The 14,303-nt window shown below is 45.8% G+C and overlaps 1 protein-coding gene across 2 annotated transcripts in view; it reads left to right on the top strand.

Moving 5' to 3' along the window:
- The window catches only part of palm1a (paralemmin 1a), a 132,372-nt gene that overhangs the window by 103,802 nt on the left and 14,267 nt on the right, over nt 1-14,303 (top strand). Inside the window, exons 6-7 of one of the 2 annotated variants that reach the window (XM_039767151.1) lie at nt 5,002-5,023; nt 10,994-11,059. In XM_039767151.1, coding sequence (XP_039623085.1) covers nt 5,002-5,023; nt 10,994-11,059 — 88 coding nt within the window. The remainder of the gene's footprint in view (nt 1-5,001; nt 5,024-10,993; nt 11,060-14,303) is intronic. The other variant, XM_039767152.1, reaches the window with a different exon arrangement.

The following is a 14,303-nucleotide window of genomic DNA, read 5'->3' as shown; positions in this document are numbered from 1 at the left end:
TAGTGAGACCAGCTGTGGTATATGGGCTGGAGACGGTGGCACAGGAGACAGAGCTGGAGGTGGCAGAGTTAAAGATGTTAAGATTTGCATTGGGTGTGATGAGGGTGGACAGGATTATAAATGAGGACATTAGAAGGTCAGCTCAGGTTGGATGGCTGGGAGACAAAGTCAGAGAGGCGAGATGGCGTTGGTTTGGACATGTGGAGAGGAGAGATGAGGGGTATACTGGGAGAAGGGTGATAAGGATAGAACTGCCAGAGAAGAGGAGAAGAGGAAGGCCTAAGAGAAGGTTTATGGATGTGGTGAGAGAGGACATGAAGTTGGTGGGTGTGACAGAGCAAGACGACGAGGAAAGGAAGATATGGAAGAAGAAGAACCGCTGTGGCGACCCCTAACGGGAGCAGCCAAGAGAGGACGTAGTAGTAGTAGTGCATGTCCAATATAACTGCTCTCTCTGTAAAAGTCACTAAATAACTTTTAGCAGAATTACTAGTTGGCTTATGAACAAGCAGAGAACCACAGACATGCTTTATGTGTCCAAGTAGTGTGGTAGGCAGGAGGACTTGGGGACCCTCAGTGCTGGACCTGATTCAGTGGACAGGACTGGCGAGCTTTGATGGGCCTGCTCTTGTCCCGATTGTTCTAATGAAGCCATTTCTGAAACGGCTCCTAGTAAAATAACGACTACTGCTTAATTGGCTTGTAAGTAACTTTCTGATTGTATCTCCTGAGAAAGGCGCTATATAAGTTTAAAGTAGAATTACTAATTGGCTCATGAAGCATTTTATTGCAGTGCTCTCTGTGACAAGCGCTAGCAGTTAACTTTCTAACTTAATTCTTTGTGAATGATGCGATGTGGCGGATTGACTTCCACCTCCTTCATGTTTGTTCCACACTTTGGTTTCTCCTCGGACCTCAGATGTCTTTGCAGTTTGAATTTGGCCTCACTGTTCACATCCAGGCCTTTTCTGACCACCAAAGAGCTTACAGAGAAGCACTAACTGCTGCTAAGAACACCCACTATGGCAGAATAATAGAAAATGGCCACAATAACCCAAGGGTTTTGTTCTCTGTAGTTAATAAACTACTCGAACCCGCACCTGGCCCTACTACCTTCTCTACTGGTCTGTGAAAAATTCCTCCACTTTTTCTGCAATAAAATTAACGATCTAAATAATTCAACTAACATAAATCCATTGATATCCTTCCCTGTCTTCCCACTCCATCCAGCTCCTTCTCCAAGTTCTCACCAGTCACATCTGTGTTTGTTAATGACCTGCTTTGTAAGATGAGGCCGACTACTTGTGTACTGGACCTCATCCCCACCACACTTCTTAAATCCTGCCATCATGCCATAATTCCGACTGTTATGACAATAATAAACTCACCCCTTGACACTGGCTCTGTGCCGCTCACTTTTAAAATCGCTTCTGTAACCCCAATGTTAATAAAGTCTGGTCTTGATGGTCATGGTCAACATTTATTTATATAGCACATATTCATACAAAATAATGTAGCTCAAATTGCTTTACAAAATGAATAGAAAAATAGAAGACACAATAAAAAATAAACATAAGTCAACATTAATTAACATAGAATAAGAGTAAGGTCCGATGGCCAGGGTGGACAGAAAAACAAAAAAACTCCAAAGGCTGGAGAAAAAAAATCAAATCTGCAGGTGTTCCAGACCACGAGACCACCCAGTCCCCTCTGGGCAATCTACCTAACATAAGTCAAACAGTCCTCTTTGGATTTAGGGTTTTCATGGAAGGACCTGATGATGATGGTCACGTAGACTTCTGGCTTTCAGTCCATCAATGTTGGAGCATCAGGATGCTTTGAGTAGGTGGTGGTGGCGCAGGCCGCCACCACAAAGAAACCGGAAAAAGAAACAGAAGAGAGAGTTGGGGTCAGTATGGATTTTAGAGCCACCATGAATAGTTATTGTGATGAATTGAACATACAGAGTATCAGTAATTAAGTGGTGACCATCTTAACAATTTCCAGCCTATTTCCCACTTACCTTTCCTGTCAAAAGTTCTTGAGGGTGTTGTAGCCTCCCAGCTCTCCAGTTCCTTAACCTGTAATAATTTGATGGCACCCTTTCAGTCGGGTGTCAGGGGGCAGCACACCCTGTGAAACTGCTCTGCTACGGGTAACCAATGATTTGCTTATGGCAGCAGACTCTGGACAGACCAGCATATAAATTCTGTTAGACGTCAGTGCGGCATTTGACACTCCGGTCAGACATGACATTCTACTGTCCAGAATGGAGAACATGCTGGGTATCTCTGGCACTGCCCTCCAGTGGTTCAAGTCCTATCTGACTGATAGGTAAGAGTTTGTTAGTCTTGGCAACAGCAGGTCCAGCTCAGTGCCAGTCACACAAGGAGCTCCACAGGGCTCTGTCCTCGGCCCTCTTCTCTTCTGTATTTAGATGCTTCCCCTTGGCCATATTATCCGTAGCTATGGACTGGGTTATCATTTTTATGCAGATGACACTCCACTCTATTTCAATGTCAAAAGTGCAACTTCATCAGAGTTTTCTCAGCTCACAACCTGCCTCGGTGAAATTAAAACCTGGATGGAGCAGAACTCTTTAACTCTTTCAGGGCTGATGTTGACTTTTGTTGAAATTCGGGAGTAGAGGACGGTAATGGGCTGTAATCTGTGGCAGAACTCGCCCTTATGTTTTAGTTCGACTCTCGTTGGTTGAAGGAAAGTTATGTAGCTTTGTTGATTTGACCTCCGTTCCCTGTGCATGAATGAGTAGTGAAGAAGAAACAGCCTCTAAAATGGCATCGACACCTGGCGAGACTAAAACAAATGTGCAAAGCAAAATACTCCATGGACATTTTACATATTATCGCTGAATCGGACTCTGACTTTTAGGACTGTGAGTTCGATGCAAGTGTTTAGAGATGGATATCGAAAATGACAGGGAGGTACCAGCATCAACCAGCTGATCATGGTGCTGAAGACGTTCATGTAGCTGATACGCCTACCGCAACGTTTGCCTAGGAGGGACCACCACTTTTGATGACCTGAGGTACAAACCATATTGTGTCACACTGTGACTGCCACCGTCGCCCACCTGCTGTGCGAAGACAAAGAGGTAACCGGCCTGCTGTGCATTCCTGCTGGCCATCGAGCCGCCCCTGCACAGCTGCTGCTGCCAGAGATGCCAAACAGCTGCCAACAGCAACCTCAGCATGCAGCAACAGATGTTTTATGTTGATTTACGTATGTGTGAAACCAGCGCATTGGGTGCCTTTAAGAAAACAGAGTTTTCGGAAAAACAATAATTAGCCCTCAAAGAGTTAAAATTATCGGTGCGGCATCCTCAGTGATGCGGGCTCTGCATCGGTCTGTCGTGGTGAAAAAGGAGCTGAGCCGTAAGGCAAAGCTTTTAATTTACCAGTCGATCTACGCTCCTACCCTCACCTATGGTCATGAGCTGTGGGTGGTGAGCGAAAGAACGAGATTGCGAATACAAGCGCCTGAAATGAGTTTCCTCCGCAGGGTGTCTGGGCTTTCCCTTAAAGAGGGTGAGAAGTTCAGAGTAGAGTCGCTGCTCCTCCGCATCGAGAGGAGTCAGATGAGGTGGCTCGGGCATCTGATCAGGATGCCTCCTGGACGCCTCCCTGGTGAGGTGTTCTGGGCACGTCCAACCGGGAGGAGGCCCCGGGGAAGACTCAGGACATGCTGGAGGGACTATGTCTCCTAGCTGGCCTGGGAACGCCTTGGGATTCTCCTGGAAGAAGTGGCCGGGGAGAGGGAAGTCTGGGCCTCTCTGCTTAAGTTGCTGCCCCCGCGACCCGACCTCGGATAAGCGGAAGAGGATGGATGGATGGAGTTAAAATTAAATTGCAACAAAACTGAACTCCTGCAAATTGGCACTTAAGCGCTACTTAAGAAAATGAGCTCCTTCTAATCTTATATCACAGAACCAGTTGATTCAAAACTCGGCTGCAAGAGTCCTGACTCAAACCAGCAGCAGCGAGCACATCACACCCATCCTGCTCCGCTTTCACTGGCTCCCTGGGTCTTACAGGACTGAATATCAAATTCTTTTATTGACCTACAAAGCTTTAAATGGCCTCACACCGGACTACATCAGTGGCCTTCTAAATCACTAGGCTCCTGTTCGCCTACTACGGTCCTCTGATGCTGGCCATCTTGTTGTGCTTCATACTAATCTGCACTCCATGGGTGACAGCAGGGCCTTCAGCTCCATAGCACCCAGACTTTGGAATGACATCCCGAAATGCTAATAATTCAATTCTTTCTTTATTTGTCACATACATAGTTATACAGAACAACACGCAGTGAAATGCATCTTTTTCGCATACCCCTTGGGGTCAGAGCGCAGGGTCAGCCATTGTACAGCGAGCGCCCCTGGAGCAATTGAAGGTTAAGGGTCTTGTTCAAGGGCCCAGCAGAGTAGGATCTTTTTTGGCAGTGACGGGGATTCGGACCGGCAACCTTCGGGATGCCAGTGCAAATCCTTAGCCTCCGATTAATGAGATCAGCCGACTTTGTTCATTCTTTTAAAAAACAACTTCAAACTCATCTATTCAGGAGGGCCTTTTAACTTAACTTGACATTCTGCCCTTTCTTTCAGTTTACCTCTCTGTCCCGGTGGTCAGGATAATTTGTTTGTCTGATATATCACAAGTGAGGTTATCTGTTAGGCTTTTTCTTTTAGTATTGAATTTAGCATTTTACTCTGGTTTATTGTTCTTTATTCTGTTTAATGCTTTGTTATCTCTTTCACTGTTCTATTCAGGAAAACATTTCTATCCAATGTTACATATACCCTGCTGTTTTTTCTAAGACTCTGTGAAGCGCCTTGAGCGTGGGAAAGGCGCTATATAAATAAAAATGTATTATTATTATTATTTTCATTTTTTTTTACACTGTCTTGTTTTCTTTGTAAAGCATCTTCCTGTTAAAGGCGCCATATAAAGATTCATTCTTTCTTTTGTTCTCTCTTTGCAGACTCCTGTCGGCTCCACTAAAGGTAAGCGTCCTGGTATTCTGAAGTTTCTCCCGAGACCTGCTGGATTGCGCCTTTCTCTGTTCATCCATTGAAATGGAAAATAATTCTCATTAAAGTTATCAGCTGTTTAGGGTGACAGAAATTGGGAGCAGCGAAAAGTCTGAGTGGCCATAGCTGTTCACCTTTCACTTGTTATCCATGGGGTTTGAATGTTGACGCCCCTTGTCCCGCCTCTTGATGCTGATTGGTCATTTGATCAGTCTTGTCGTGATTACTGGATCGTCTTAAATTGATATGCAAAACGTTTGCTTTGTATTCCGTTATAGATAGATGGATAGATAAATACTTTATTAATCCCAAGGTGGAAATTCACTTACACAGAGCTGCTGGAAAGGCTGCCACTTGCGTCGGCACCTGAGTCAACTGTATGGTGTCACAGAGGACATAGACTGGCCGGCCCCCCAATGAACCTGACTGGAATGGATGGTCCCTTACCCGACTGGGAAAAATTTACAATGAATGAATGAATGGAGGGAAGCAGCTTTCAGAGGGCATAAGCTCCTCCCATGCATTAGGTGGCAGTGTTCCCCCTGGTGGCCCTCCCATGTTGACACCTGCAGGGCTGCATGGGAGTTGTAGTCCCAACTCTGCTGGGTTTATTAGCGGCCACCACGGGGAGCTTTGGGAAGCTCCCTTCCTCTTCTCAGGGAGGTTCCTCCTGACGTCCATGCACCAGAAGTACTCCTGGGTCTGCATAAAGGAAGCTCAGGTGAGTGGGAGTTTGGTGGAGGAGGATGAAGCCCACCTGGGCGCAGTGGAGGGGAAAGAAGAGAACACAAAAGCATTGGACTGTGCGCTGCCGAGTGAGAATGCGCCTGTCGGAGGTAATTTTGTGAAAATAACTTGAACCCGGGACTGTCCTGGTGTAGGCATGTCTGGGATTTGGGGCTCGGTGATGCCCCCTAGTGGCCACAACAGACAAAAAGTTAAATGCAACACACTTTTGGATTGCATTTCAAACAGACATGAAAATTGAGCGTTTAGGTAAAATCAATCCATCATTAGTCTATGTTTGTAAGTGTGGCACCATAAAACTGTGCCAATGAAAGGCACCACGTGCATACTTGCATGGCATCGCGTTGTATTTAACCTGCAGGATGGCACTAATAACCTTCCACATCGATAGGCATGTATGGCACCGCCCTGCAGTTGCCTGTCCAGCTTGTTTTAATTGCTGTGATTCCTTCATATTAAGACACCGTCTTCATTTTCCAACATCCTCAAGATGGGAGAAGCAGCTTATGTTTAGGTTCACTTTTTATTTGACTTAACTTTTGTGTTCCCACTGGGCACTGAATGTCATTTTGATGGTGTTCAGGTATTTGCGTGTCTTTTAGCAACGCCATCTTGAGTTCAGTGGGCACCACTATGCTGTGGATGACTGGAAGTGCCTGGCACTTGACGCCACAAACACAACAGGGTAAAACTTGGTGATGGGCACTTCCAAGTTTTCTGGGTTTGTGACAGAGTCCGTCATTCCATTTGGCAACAACGGGTGCCGTCTGTCTGAATTCACAGCTTCTTGACGATTAGCGGGCATAGGTGGAACAAACGCTCTTTCTTTAATGTACCCCCATAGATAGAAATCACAGGGGGTGTAAGGTCTGGAGACCTGGGAGGTCATAGACAATGAGCAACATCTTGTTGTCCGCCTCTTCTGGAATGGTGTCGTTCAGGTCCGGCCCAGGTCTCCAGCCACTGCGATTTTTATCAATGGGGGTACATTAAAGAAAGAGCGTTTGGTCCACCGTTGCCTGCTAATCTTCAAGTGGACCAGTTGACTCTTGTGTGGCCAGAAATGGTCCACCGTTGGGATCTTTGTTTCCCTACACGCGGTGCTCATGTTGAGTGCCTGCGACCTCAAGGACCACAGGACCAAACTTTGAACTTTCCTCTATCCAGTGACGTGCAGAATGTGTTTCTGTCTTCTATAGATGGTTTGAAATACATTTTGGAAATCTGCTCTTTCATTTTTAATAGCCCTGTAGATTAATTATAACAGCAGAGAAAAGTTACAAAACCTTATTAAAGCTGAAGGCAGGCACCTGACACTGTGGTGCCAGGGAAGACCACTTTGTGCTAACACAAGGGGGAGATGTTCCAATGGGCAAAGCTCATAGCGTACCACACAGCAGGGAGTAGCAGTTAATGGAGACTGTCAGGTTAATCGAGTGACAGATCATTGAGGTTTTGCTGTACATGCAAATTAACAACATTTTAATATCTATACTACAGTATCTCTAATACATATATATATATATATATATAAAATCCAACGTCTGTCTGTCTGTCCTCTACTTCACAGATTTCGGTTGATTTTGCAACTTCTCTCATGGTGCTCTCAAGTATCAGAGTTCGCTTGCAGTGCCAATTCATTTGTGCTAATCCGAGAGAGGGAGGGGCTGTGGACCGAGGGGAGGGGAACGCGTGATGTCAGGAGAGGGGCGGGGCCCTCCTCGCTCTGCCCTGTTTCACTTCTACGTGGGCGTAGCTGCAGGGGACAGCTACTATATATATACTGTATATAAAATCTGTCTGTCCACTTTTCACGAGAGAACTACTTCACGGATTTCGAGAGGATTTTTTTCTAGAATTTGCTTGAACATTCCAGTTGATTTTGCGACTTCTCTCATCTCACTAAGAATCATAGTGTGCTTGGAGGAGTGATATATTCGCACTAATCCGAGAGAGAGGCTGCGGGTGGGGGGTAAAAGCGTAACGTCAGGAGTGGGGAGCCAGGCGGGGTCCTCCTCACTGTCTTGTTTCACGAATATGTGGGCGGAGCCACGGGGGTGGCTAGTAGATAATCCATAAAAGTTGGCCAAATAAACCAACAGGGATTAAAAACCGGGGATGATGAGCGCCTTCTGGTGGCCCCCAGTGTCTCAGCCTTCCTTTAAGGAGCCAGCCCTTTTAGTTTGTGACACTTTATATGTGGCCCCCTGCTACAAGCGATAAAGTAGCAAGTCTCCCTACTGCCCCCTAGTGTTCCCATTTATGCTGATGAATTGACGCACCAATGTTTCTTATTTCAAAGACCAAATCCTGCGCTGTGCTTGGTGTGACTGATTGTTATCCTGGCCCCCTGGGGGTCCTTGCCCGTATGTGGACCCATTCCAAAATGTCCCCTCGCTTTCAGAAATGTGGCGCTATTCTGTTTCACTAACCACTGATGGTCCCTCGGCCTGGCAGATTCACTCTGCACAACCTCAGACACGATCCGAGCGTATCTGATGACTTATGAGGCACAACTCCTAGTCCAGGCTTTGTTCTTGTCACATCTGGACTCTGGCAACTCTCTGCTGGCAGGAGGACTGTCATGTGTCACCAATCCGCTGCAGATAATTCAGAAACGCAGTGACCCATCTGCTGTTTAAAATGCCGTGGTGGGCACGTGTCCCTCCTTTCTTCAGATCCACACATACTAAAGTTCAAATCCTTCGTGCTTGTCTAAAGAGTAGTCCGAGGGTCTACACCTTTATATGTGGAGTCACTTGTGAGGTCCTCTGCTCCTTCTCGACTCTTCAGACCTGCTGTTGAATGCTCTCTGGTGATGCCACCACTAGGGTTGCTGTCACCCACAGGGCCCTCTTAACAGCATTATAGGCAATACACTTGTTCCCTAAGAGTCCCCTAGATGGAAGTTATGTTGACCTCATTTGTCAGTCGCTTTGGATAGAAGCATCTGCTAAGTTAATAAATGGACAAGTGAACGTAAGAGAGTAGGAAATCGGTGAGACTGCAGTCAGACACTTGAACTTGACAGACGGAGACGCACTCCGAGTCTTGCGGCAGCTCAGGGATATCCGCTGACTCGGCGCTACCGTCCCGTCCACTCAGTGCACCAGGACACGACTGACGCGCATTCTTGGAAGCACTTGGGCACTAATCCACAGGCCGGAGGAGACATTAGACGGATCGATGGACCTCTAGCCTTCTTCCTGACTCTCGGCGCCCTTTCCTCGAGATATCGGACAAGCAGGGCAGCAAAGCTATTGACTTGCAGTAGAATATGCGAAACAAGAGGGTCCTCAAGGGTCCACTTTACACCGGCTGTTTTCACGGGGAATGAGAGGTTTGTGTTTGGGCCTCCATTCTTCACGCTTTTTATAAAGCAAACTATTCATAGGAGTCAAAAACTGCATGTATGGACTTTCATTGAGGTTTTACTGTACATGCAAATTAACATTTTAATATCTATACTACAGTATCTCTATGCAGATATATATATATATAAAATCCAGCATCTGTCTGTCTATCTGCCCACTTTGCACGAGAGAACTACTTTTGCAACTTCTCTCATCGTGCTAATTTTCAGAGTTCGCTCTCAGTACCGATTTATTTGTGCTAATCCAAGAGAGAGGCTGCAGACCGAGGGGACACAGAGTACTAAAGACAAAAGAAGAACAGAAGAATCCAGAAACCGAATTACAAAAGAGAGTCAGGGAGCAGACGTCACTCCCAATGGCACCTCCGCCATCTTGTTGTCTGCCGGGCTCTTAAGTAGCACTGGGGGTGGAGCTTAAATAACCCCGCCCCTTAGGCTCAATAAACAGAGAATAAATAAATACATCATCAACATGATAAAAATGGAATAATTAACAAAATAATACTCACTAAATTAACCAGGAAGAAAGGATAAATTTCACTCAAAAGAGGACAAAATCCACCTTAATGAAAGGATAATTTCCTGTGTGGTTGTATATCTGTGTATCAGTCCAACTGCTATTTCTCTGTCACACACATTTGTCGTAATAACATGCATTGCATTTTCCATTCTAACAGATGGCACATCACAAACATTAAAATTGCTTTTACGAATCCCATGCCAAATGGCACATAACAGAGACAAATGCATTTCTTTGTCGTTCCAACAGATGGCACCATACAAACATTTGTAGTAATATATTTTATTACTACAAATAAGTATTTGTGTATCTGTCCAGTTGCTGTGTCTCTGTCATTTCAACAGGTGGTGCATCACAAACCTTTTTAGTAATTAAAATGCTTTGCATTTATCATTCCAACAGATGACTCATCACAAACAATTCTAATAATGCATTTTATTACTACTAAGTGTCTGTCTGCCTGTGTATCTGTCCAGTTGCTGTGTCTCTGTCATTTCAACAGGTGGCACATCACATACATTTCAGTTAATAAAATGCATTGCTTTTGTAATTCCGACAAATGGCACATTTTTCATTCCAACAGATGGAACATTACCAACATTGCTGCTTTTACAAATCCCATACCATATGGCATATAACAGAGACACATGCTTTGCATTTTTCGTTCCAACCGATGGTGCATCACAAACATTTGTAGTGATGTATTTACTACAAATGTGTGTGACGCACCATCTGTTGGAATGAAGGAGACTTAGCCTCTGGACAGTTACACAGACAGACAAACAAATGTATGAAAAATACATTCCATTAGACGGCGCCCTGCAAACGTTAACACAGAGGTCTTTGTTGATTATTTAGATTTCAACCCATCTTACCTGGGTGGCACAGCTAGTTAATATGTAAAAGGAAAAGACAAAGGAGCCAGAGATGAGACCCTGGCGATTTCCTGACAAGAGGTGCAGTTACCCAATGCCAAGGCTCGCTCATCGTTGGACCAGTAGACTAGAATACTGGTGTCTTTTAATGTTGCCCCCCAGTGGGCAGAGGGTAGCTGGGAGTGAAATTGGGAAGTCAAGCTGTCCTGTGGTTCAAAGTGACCATTGCAAATCTCTTCGGGGTTTTGTACTTTGCAGTGTGGATGTGGGCATACAATGGGCATGCAATGGAGACAGGGGGTTTGTCTTTGTACTTTGTTGATGTCCAAGGCATCTGCTTCTTGCCTTAAATGTTGTCACTTTCTCTTTGTCTCGTTTTTCTCTTCACCTCTCTACGCCTCTCACTTGTATTGTCATCGTCCTTGTAGCAGTCAGAGTTCACAAGAGCCCTCGTCTGGACAAGTCCGGAGGTCACTCTGACATGATGAAGGCAGGTGAGTCGTGGACGCTGTATGAACAGAGCTGTTAGAGTGGCCAAGAGACTGAGGGGCCGCCAGCAGGGTGAGGGTCCACAATGACATCTGCCCTCATCCTAAGACATGCAGGACAAAATGGCATGATGTACACAGCTAGGACAAACCTTAGAGCCGGTGACAGGACACAATGTCTTTGAGAAGACAACTAAAGAAGCTCATTGGGGTGCCGGTGGTTGCAAGTAAAATGTTCAGCTGACATAATTAAACAAAGCAGACAAATCAAACTTGACCAATCTGCTACCCGATGTCCACTCTGCCATGCAGATCAAGCGTGGCTCGTTTCATATAGCGCCTTGGGCAGGCTGGAGCCTATCGAACAGAATGAACAAGCCAAGTCACAATCCAAATGGCCACCACACCTCTAACGTGTGCCCCTCTGCGGCTTCAGAGCCCCCCCTCTGTGTCCACAAAGTGACTGAGCTCATCACTCCTCAGCCCCCTCTGTCAATCTGTGGCCCATCCATTATCCAAAACTGCTTATTCTGATCAGGGTCATGAGGGAGGTGGAGCCTAACCAGCAAGCACTGGGCACAGGGCAGGCGCCAGTCTGTTGAATGGTGAACAAACACACACACACACTCAGGGGACTGTGGGAGGTGAACCCAACTGGGACACGGGAAGAACATGCAAAGTCCATGCAGGGCGTCGTTGCGCCACCGGGCTGTCCACCAATTCATCAATTAATCAATCTTGTTTATGCAGGTGGGTGTCGGGGGTCCAAACAAGTTCTGTTCTTATTGACGTTCATAACCTGATTTTGGATGTGAAGTGAGAACTGGCACTGGTAATGTCCATTAATGGGAGAATCGGCAACACTTAATTATTTTACACGAGAGCATTTCACGCTTATTAGTAAAGTGGCAGTGAAGCAACGTGACTGCACTTTAAACCATTTAATTCAACTCATTTAAACAAAACTGAATCACGTGTATGTATGGCAAACAGTCGACATTAAGCTTCAACATCCTGCAGTTTTTGATAACGGCACTGCATCTCTGTGGCGGAAGATATAATGATGGCATGAAACCCAATCAGAGACCTGCTTAGGGGTCACTCAGACTACACCCCCATCCACCTCAGTGTCCGTGTGTCTGTACCTATGTGTATCTATCCGATTCCTATGACTCTGTCATTCCAACAGATGGTGCACCACAAACAACTGCAAATGTTTGAGATGTGCCATCTGTTGGAATGACAAATGTGATGCCTATGTCTCTCTTATATGCCATTTGGTCATCAAAGCAGTGTTCATGTTTGTGATACGCCGACTGATGGAATGACAGAGACATGGCAACTGAATAGACACATAGATACACAGACACTTGGACATGGGAAAGATGCTGTATAAGTAAAATACAATCCTGTTACTGTCCTTTTATTATGGCGGATGCTTGTGACGAACCACCTGTTGGAATGTCAAGTGCCACACATTTTATTGCTACATGCATTACAAAGTCCATTCCAATAGATGGCGCACTGCAAACATTCACTCTGAGTTCGACATTGATTGCTTAGATTTGAACCCGTCTTTGACAAAGTAGCACAGCTGGTCCACCTAAATTAAAAGACAAGTGTCTGTGTGTCAGTACCTATGGGTATCTATCCAGTTGGTATGGCTCTGTCATTCCAACAGATGGTGCATCACAATAATCTGCGGCGATAAAACTGAAAATGTTTGAGATGTGCCATCTGTTGGAATGACAACTGCGATGCCTATGTCTCTGTTCTATGCCATTTGGTATGAGAGTCACAAAAGCAGTGTTCATGTTTGTGATGTGCCATCTGTTGGAACGACAACTGCGATGCCTATGTTTCTGTTATATGCCATTTGGTATGAAGAGTCACAAAAGCAGTGTTCATGTTTGTGATGTGCCATCTGTTGGAACGACAGAGGCATAGCAACTGAATAGATACACAGACACTTGAGCACAGGAAAGGTGCTATATAAGTAAAATACAATCCTGTTACTGTCCTTTTATTATGGCTGATGCTTGTGACGAACCACCTGTTGGAATGTCAAGTGCCATGCATTTTATTGCTACATGCATTACAAAGTCCTTTCCAATAGATGGCGCACTGCAAACATTCACTCTGAGTTCAACATTGATTGCTTAGATTTGAACCCGTCTTTGACAAAGTAGCACAGCTGGTCCACCTAAATTGAAAGACAAGTGTCTGTGTGTCAGTATAGAAGAACCTTCCAGGCTGGCCCTCTGAAGTTGGGGGCTCTGTGACACGATCCAGGTGGTCCCACTGCATATTCGGACTGTGGCTGCAGGTTTTCATTCCAGTTACTTTGTGAATTAACAGCCCATCGAATTTTGTCACCTTGTCATGAATAATGCTGAGCTGCCTTTGGATTGGGGGTCTCAGACTCAGGTCCTGGTGGGCCGAGGTGGCTGCAGGCTTTCCCCCCGGCCACTTTCTTAATTAATTATACTGGCAGGCATTTTGTTGCCATGATTTTGCTCGACTTGCTTTTTAATGTTTCCCTTAGCCAGTTGCAGATATCGATATTAATAATGTCAGGTACAGTAGCTGGCACTGTGTATCAAGTGCTGTATATAGCGCCTGACCCTCTGGACTCCCTAGCCCACCCTACTTGTTTTTCAGGCTATGAATCAATCTTTATCTTATATAGCGCCTTTCATGGCTGTGCACTTCACATGATCCTAACGCTTGACTGCTGCACGCCTCACTCAGCCTCGTCTGTAAACGTCACTCGACATTTTAGTCATCGAGCGTATCGATTGTCATTAGCGGTGCCGTGCCGTGTGGCCTCGAGCCACTTCCCATTTTTCCCGACGTGCCAGTCAGCTGCAGCCACATCAGAATGACGCCCAACGGCGGGTGAATAAATGGCAGGTGTAAAGGACGATGAGGGGAGTGTTTGTGCTGCCATTGGCCACTCTGGACAGTCGTCAGGCTCACCTCAGAGGCCACCGTCCCGTCTGCCACATTCACATTTCTGTGGGTGCCTCCCAATGACCAACGTAACGTGTGGACGAGCAAACCATTTGTCCTCCTCCTCCTTCCTACTGGAGCTTTCCAAGAAAATAGCCTGCCAGCAGACGGCTGAGCTTTGAATTTCAGAGGCTGGTGGGTGGTCTTACTGTGGGGGGCGCATGCTTCCAGCAAAAAATGGAGTAACAGTAAAAGTCGCAGGAGGAGCAGCCGTTGGCAATCCTGGGTATTTCAAAGC

This window comes from Polypterus senegalus, chromosome 10 (genome assembly GCF_016835505.1).
Source record: "Polypterus senegalus isolate Bchr_013 chromosome 10, ASM1683550v1, whole genome shotgun sequence".
Lineage (NCBI taxonomy): Eukaryota > Metazoa > Chordata > Cladistia > Polypteriformes > Polypteridae > Polypterus > Polypterus senegalus.
Note: the sequence above shows the minus strand (reverse complement) of the source record. Positions and strands in the feature narration are given on the sequence as shown.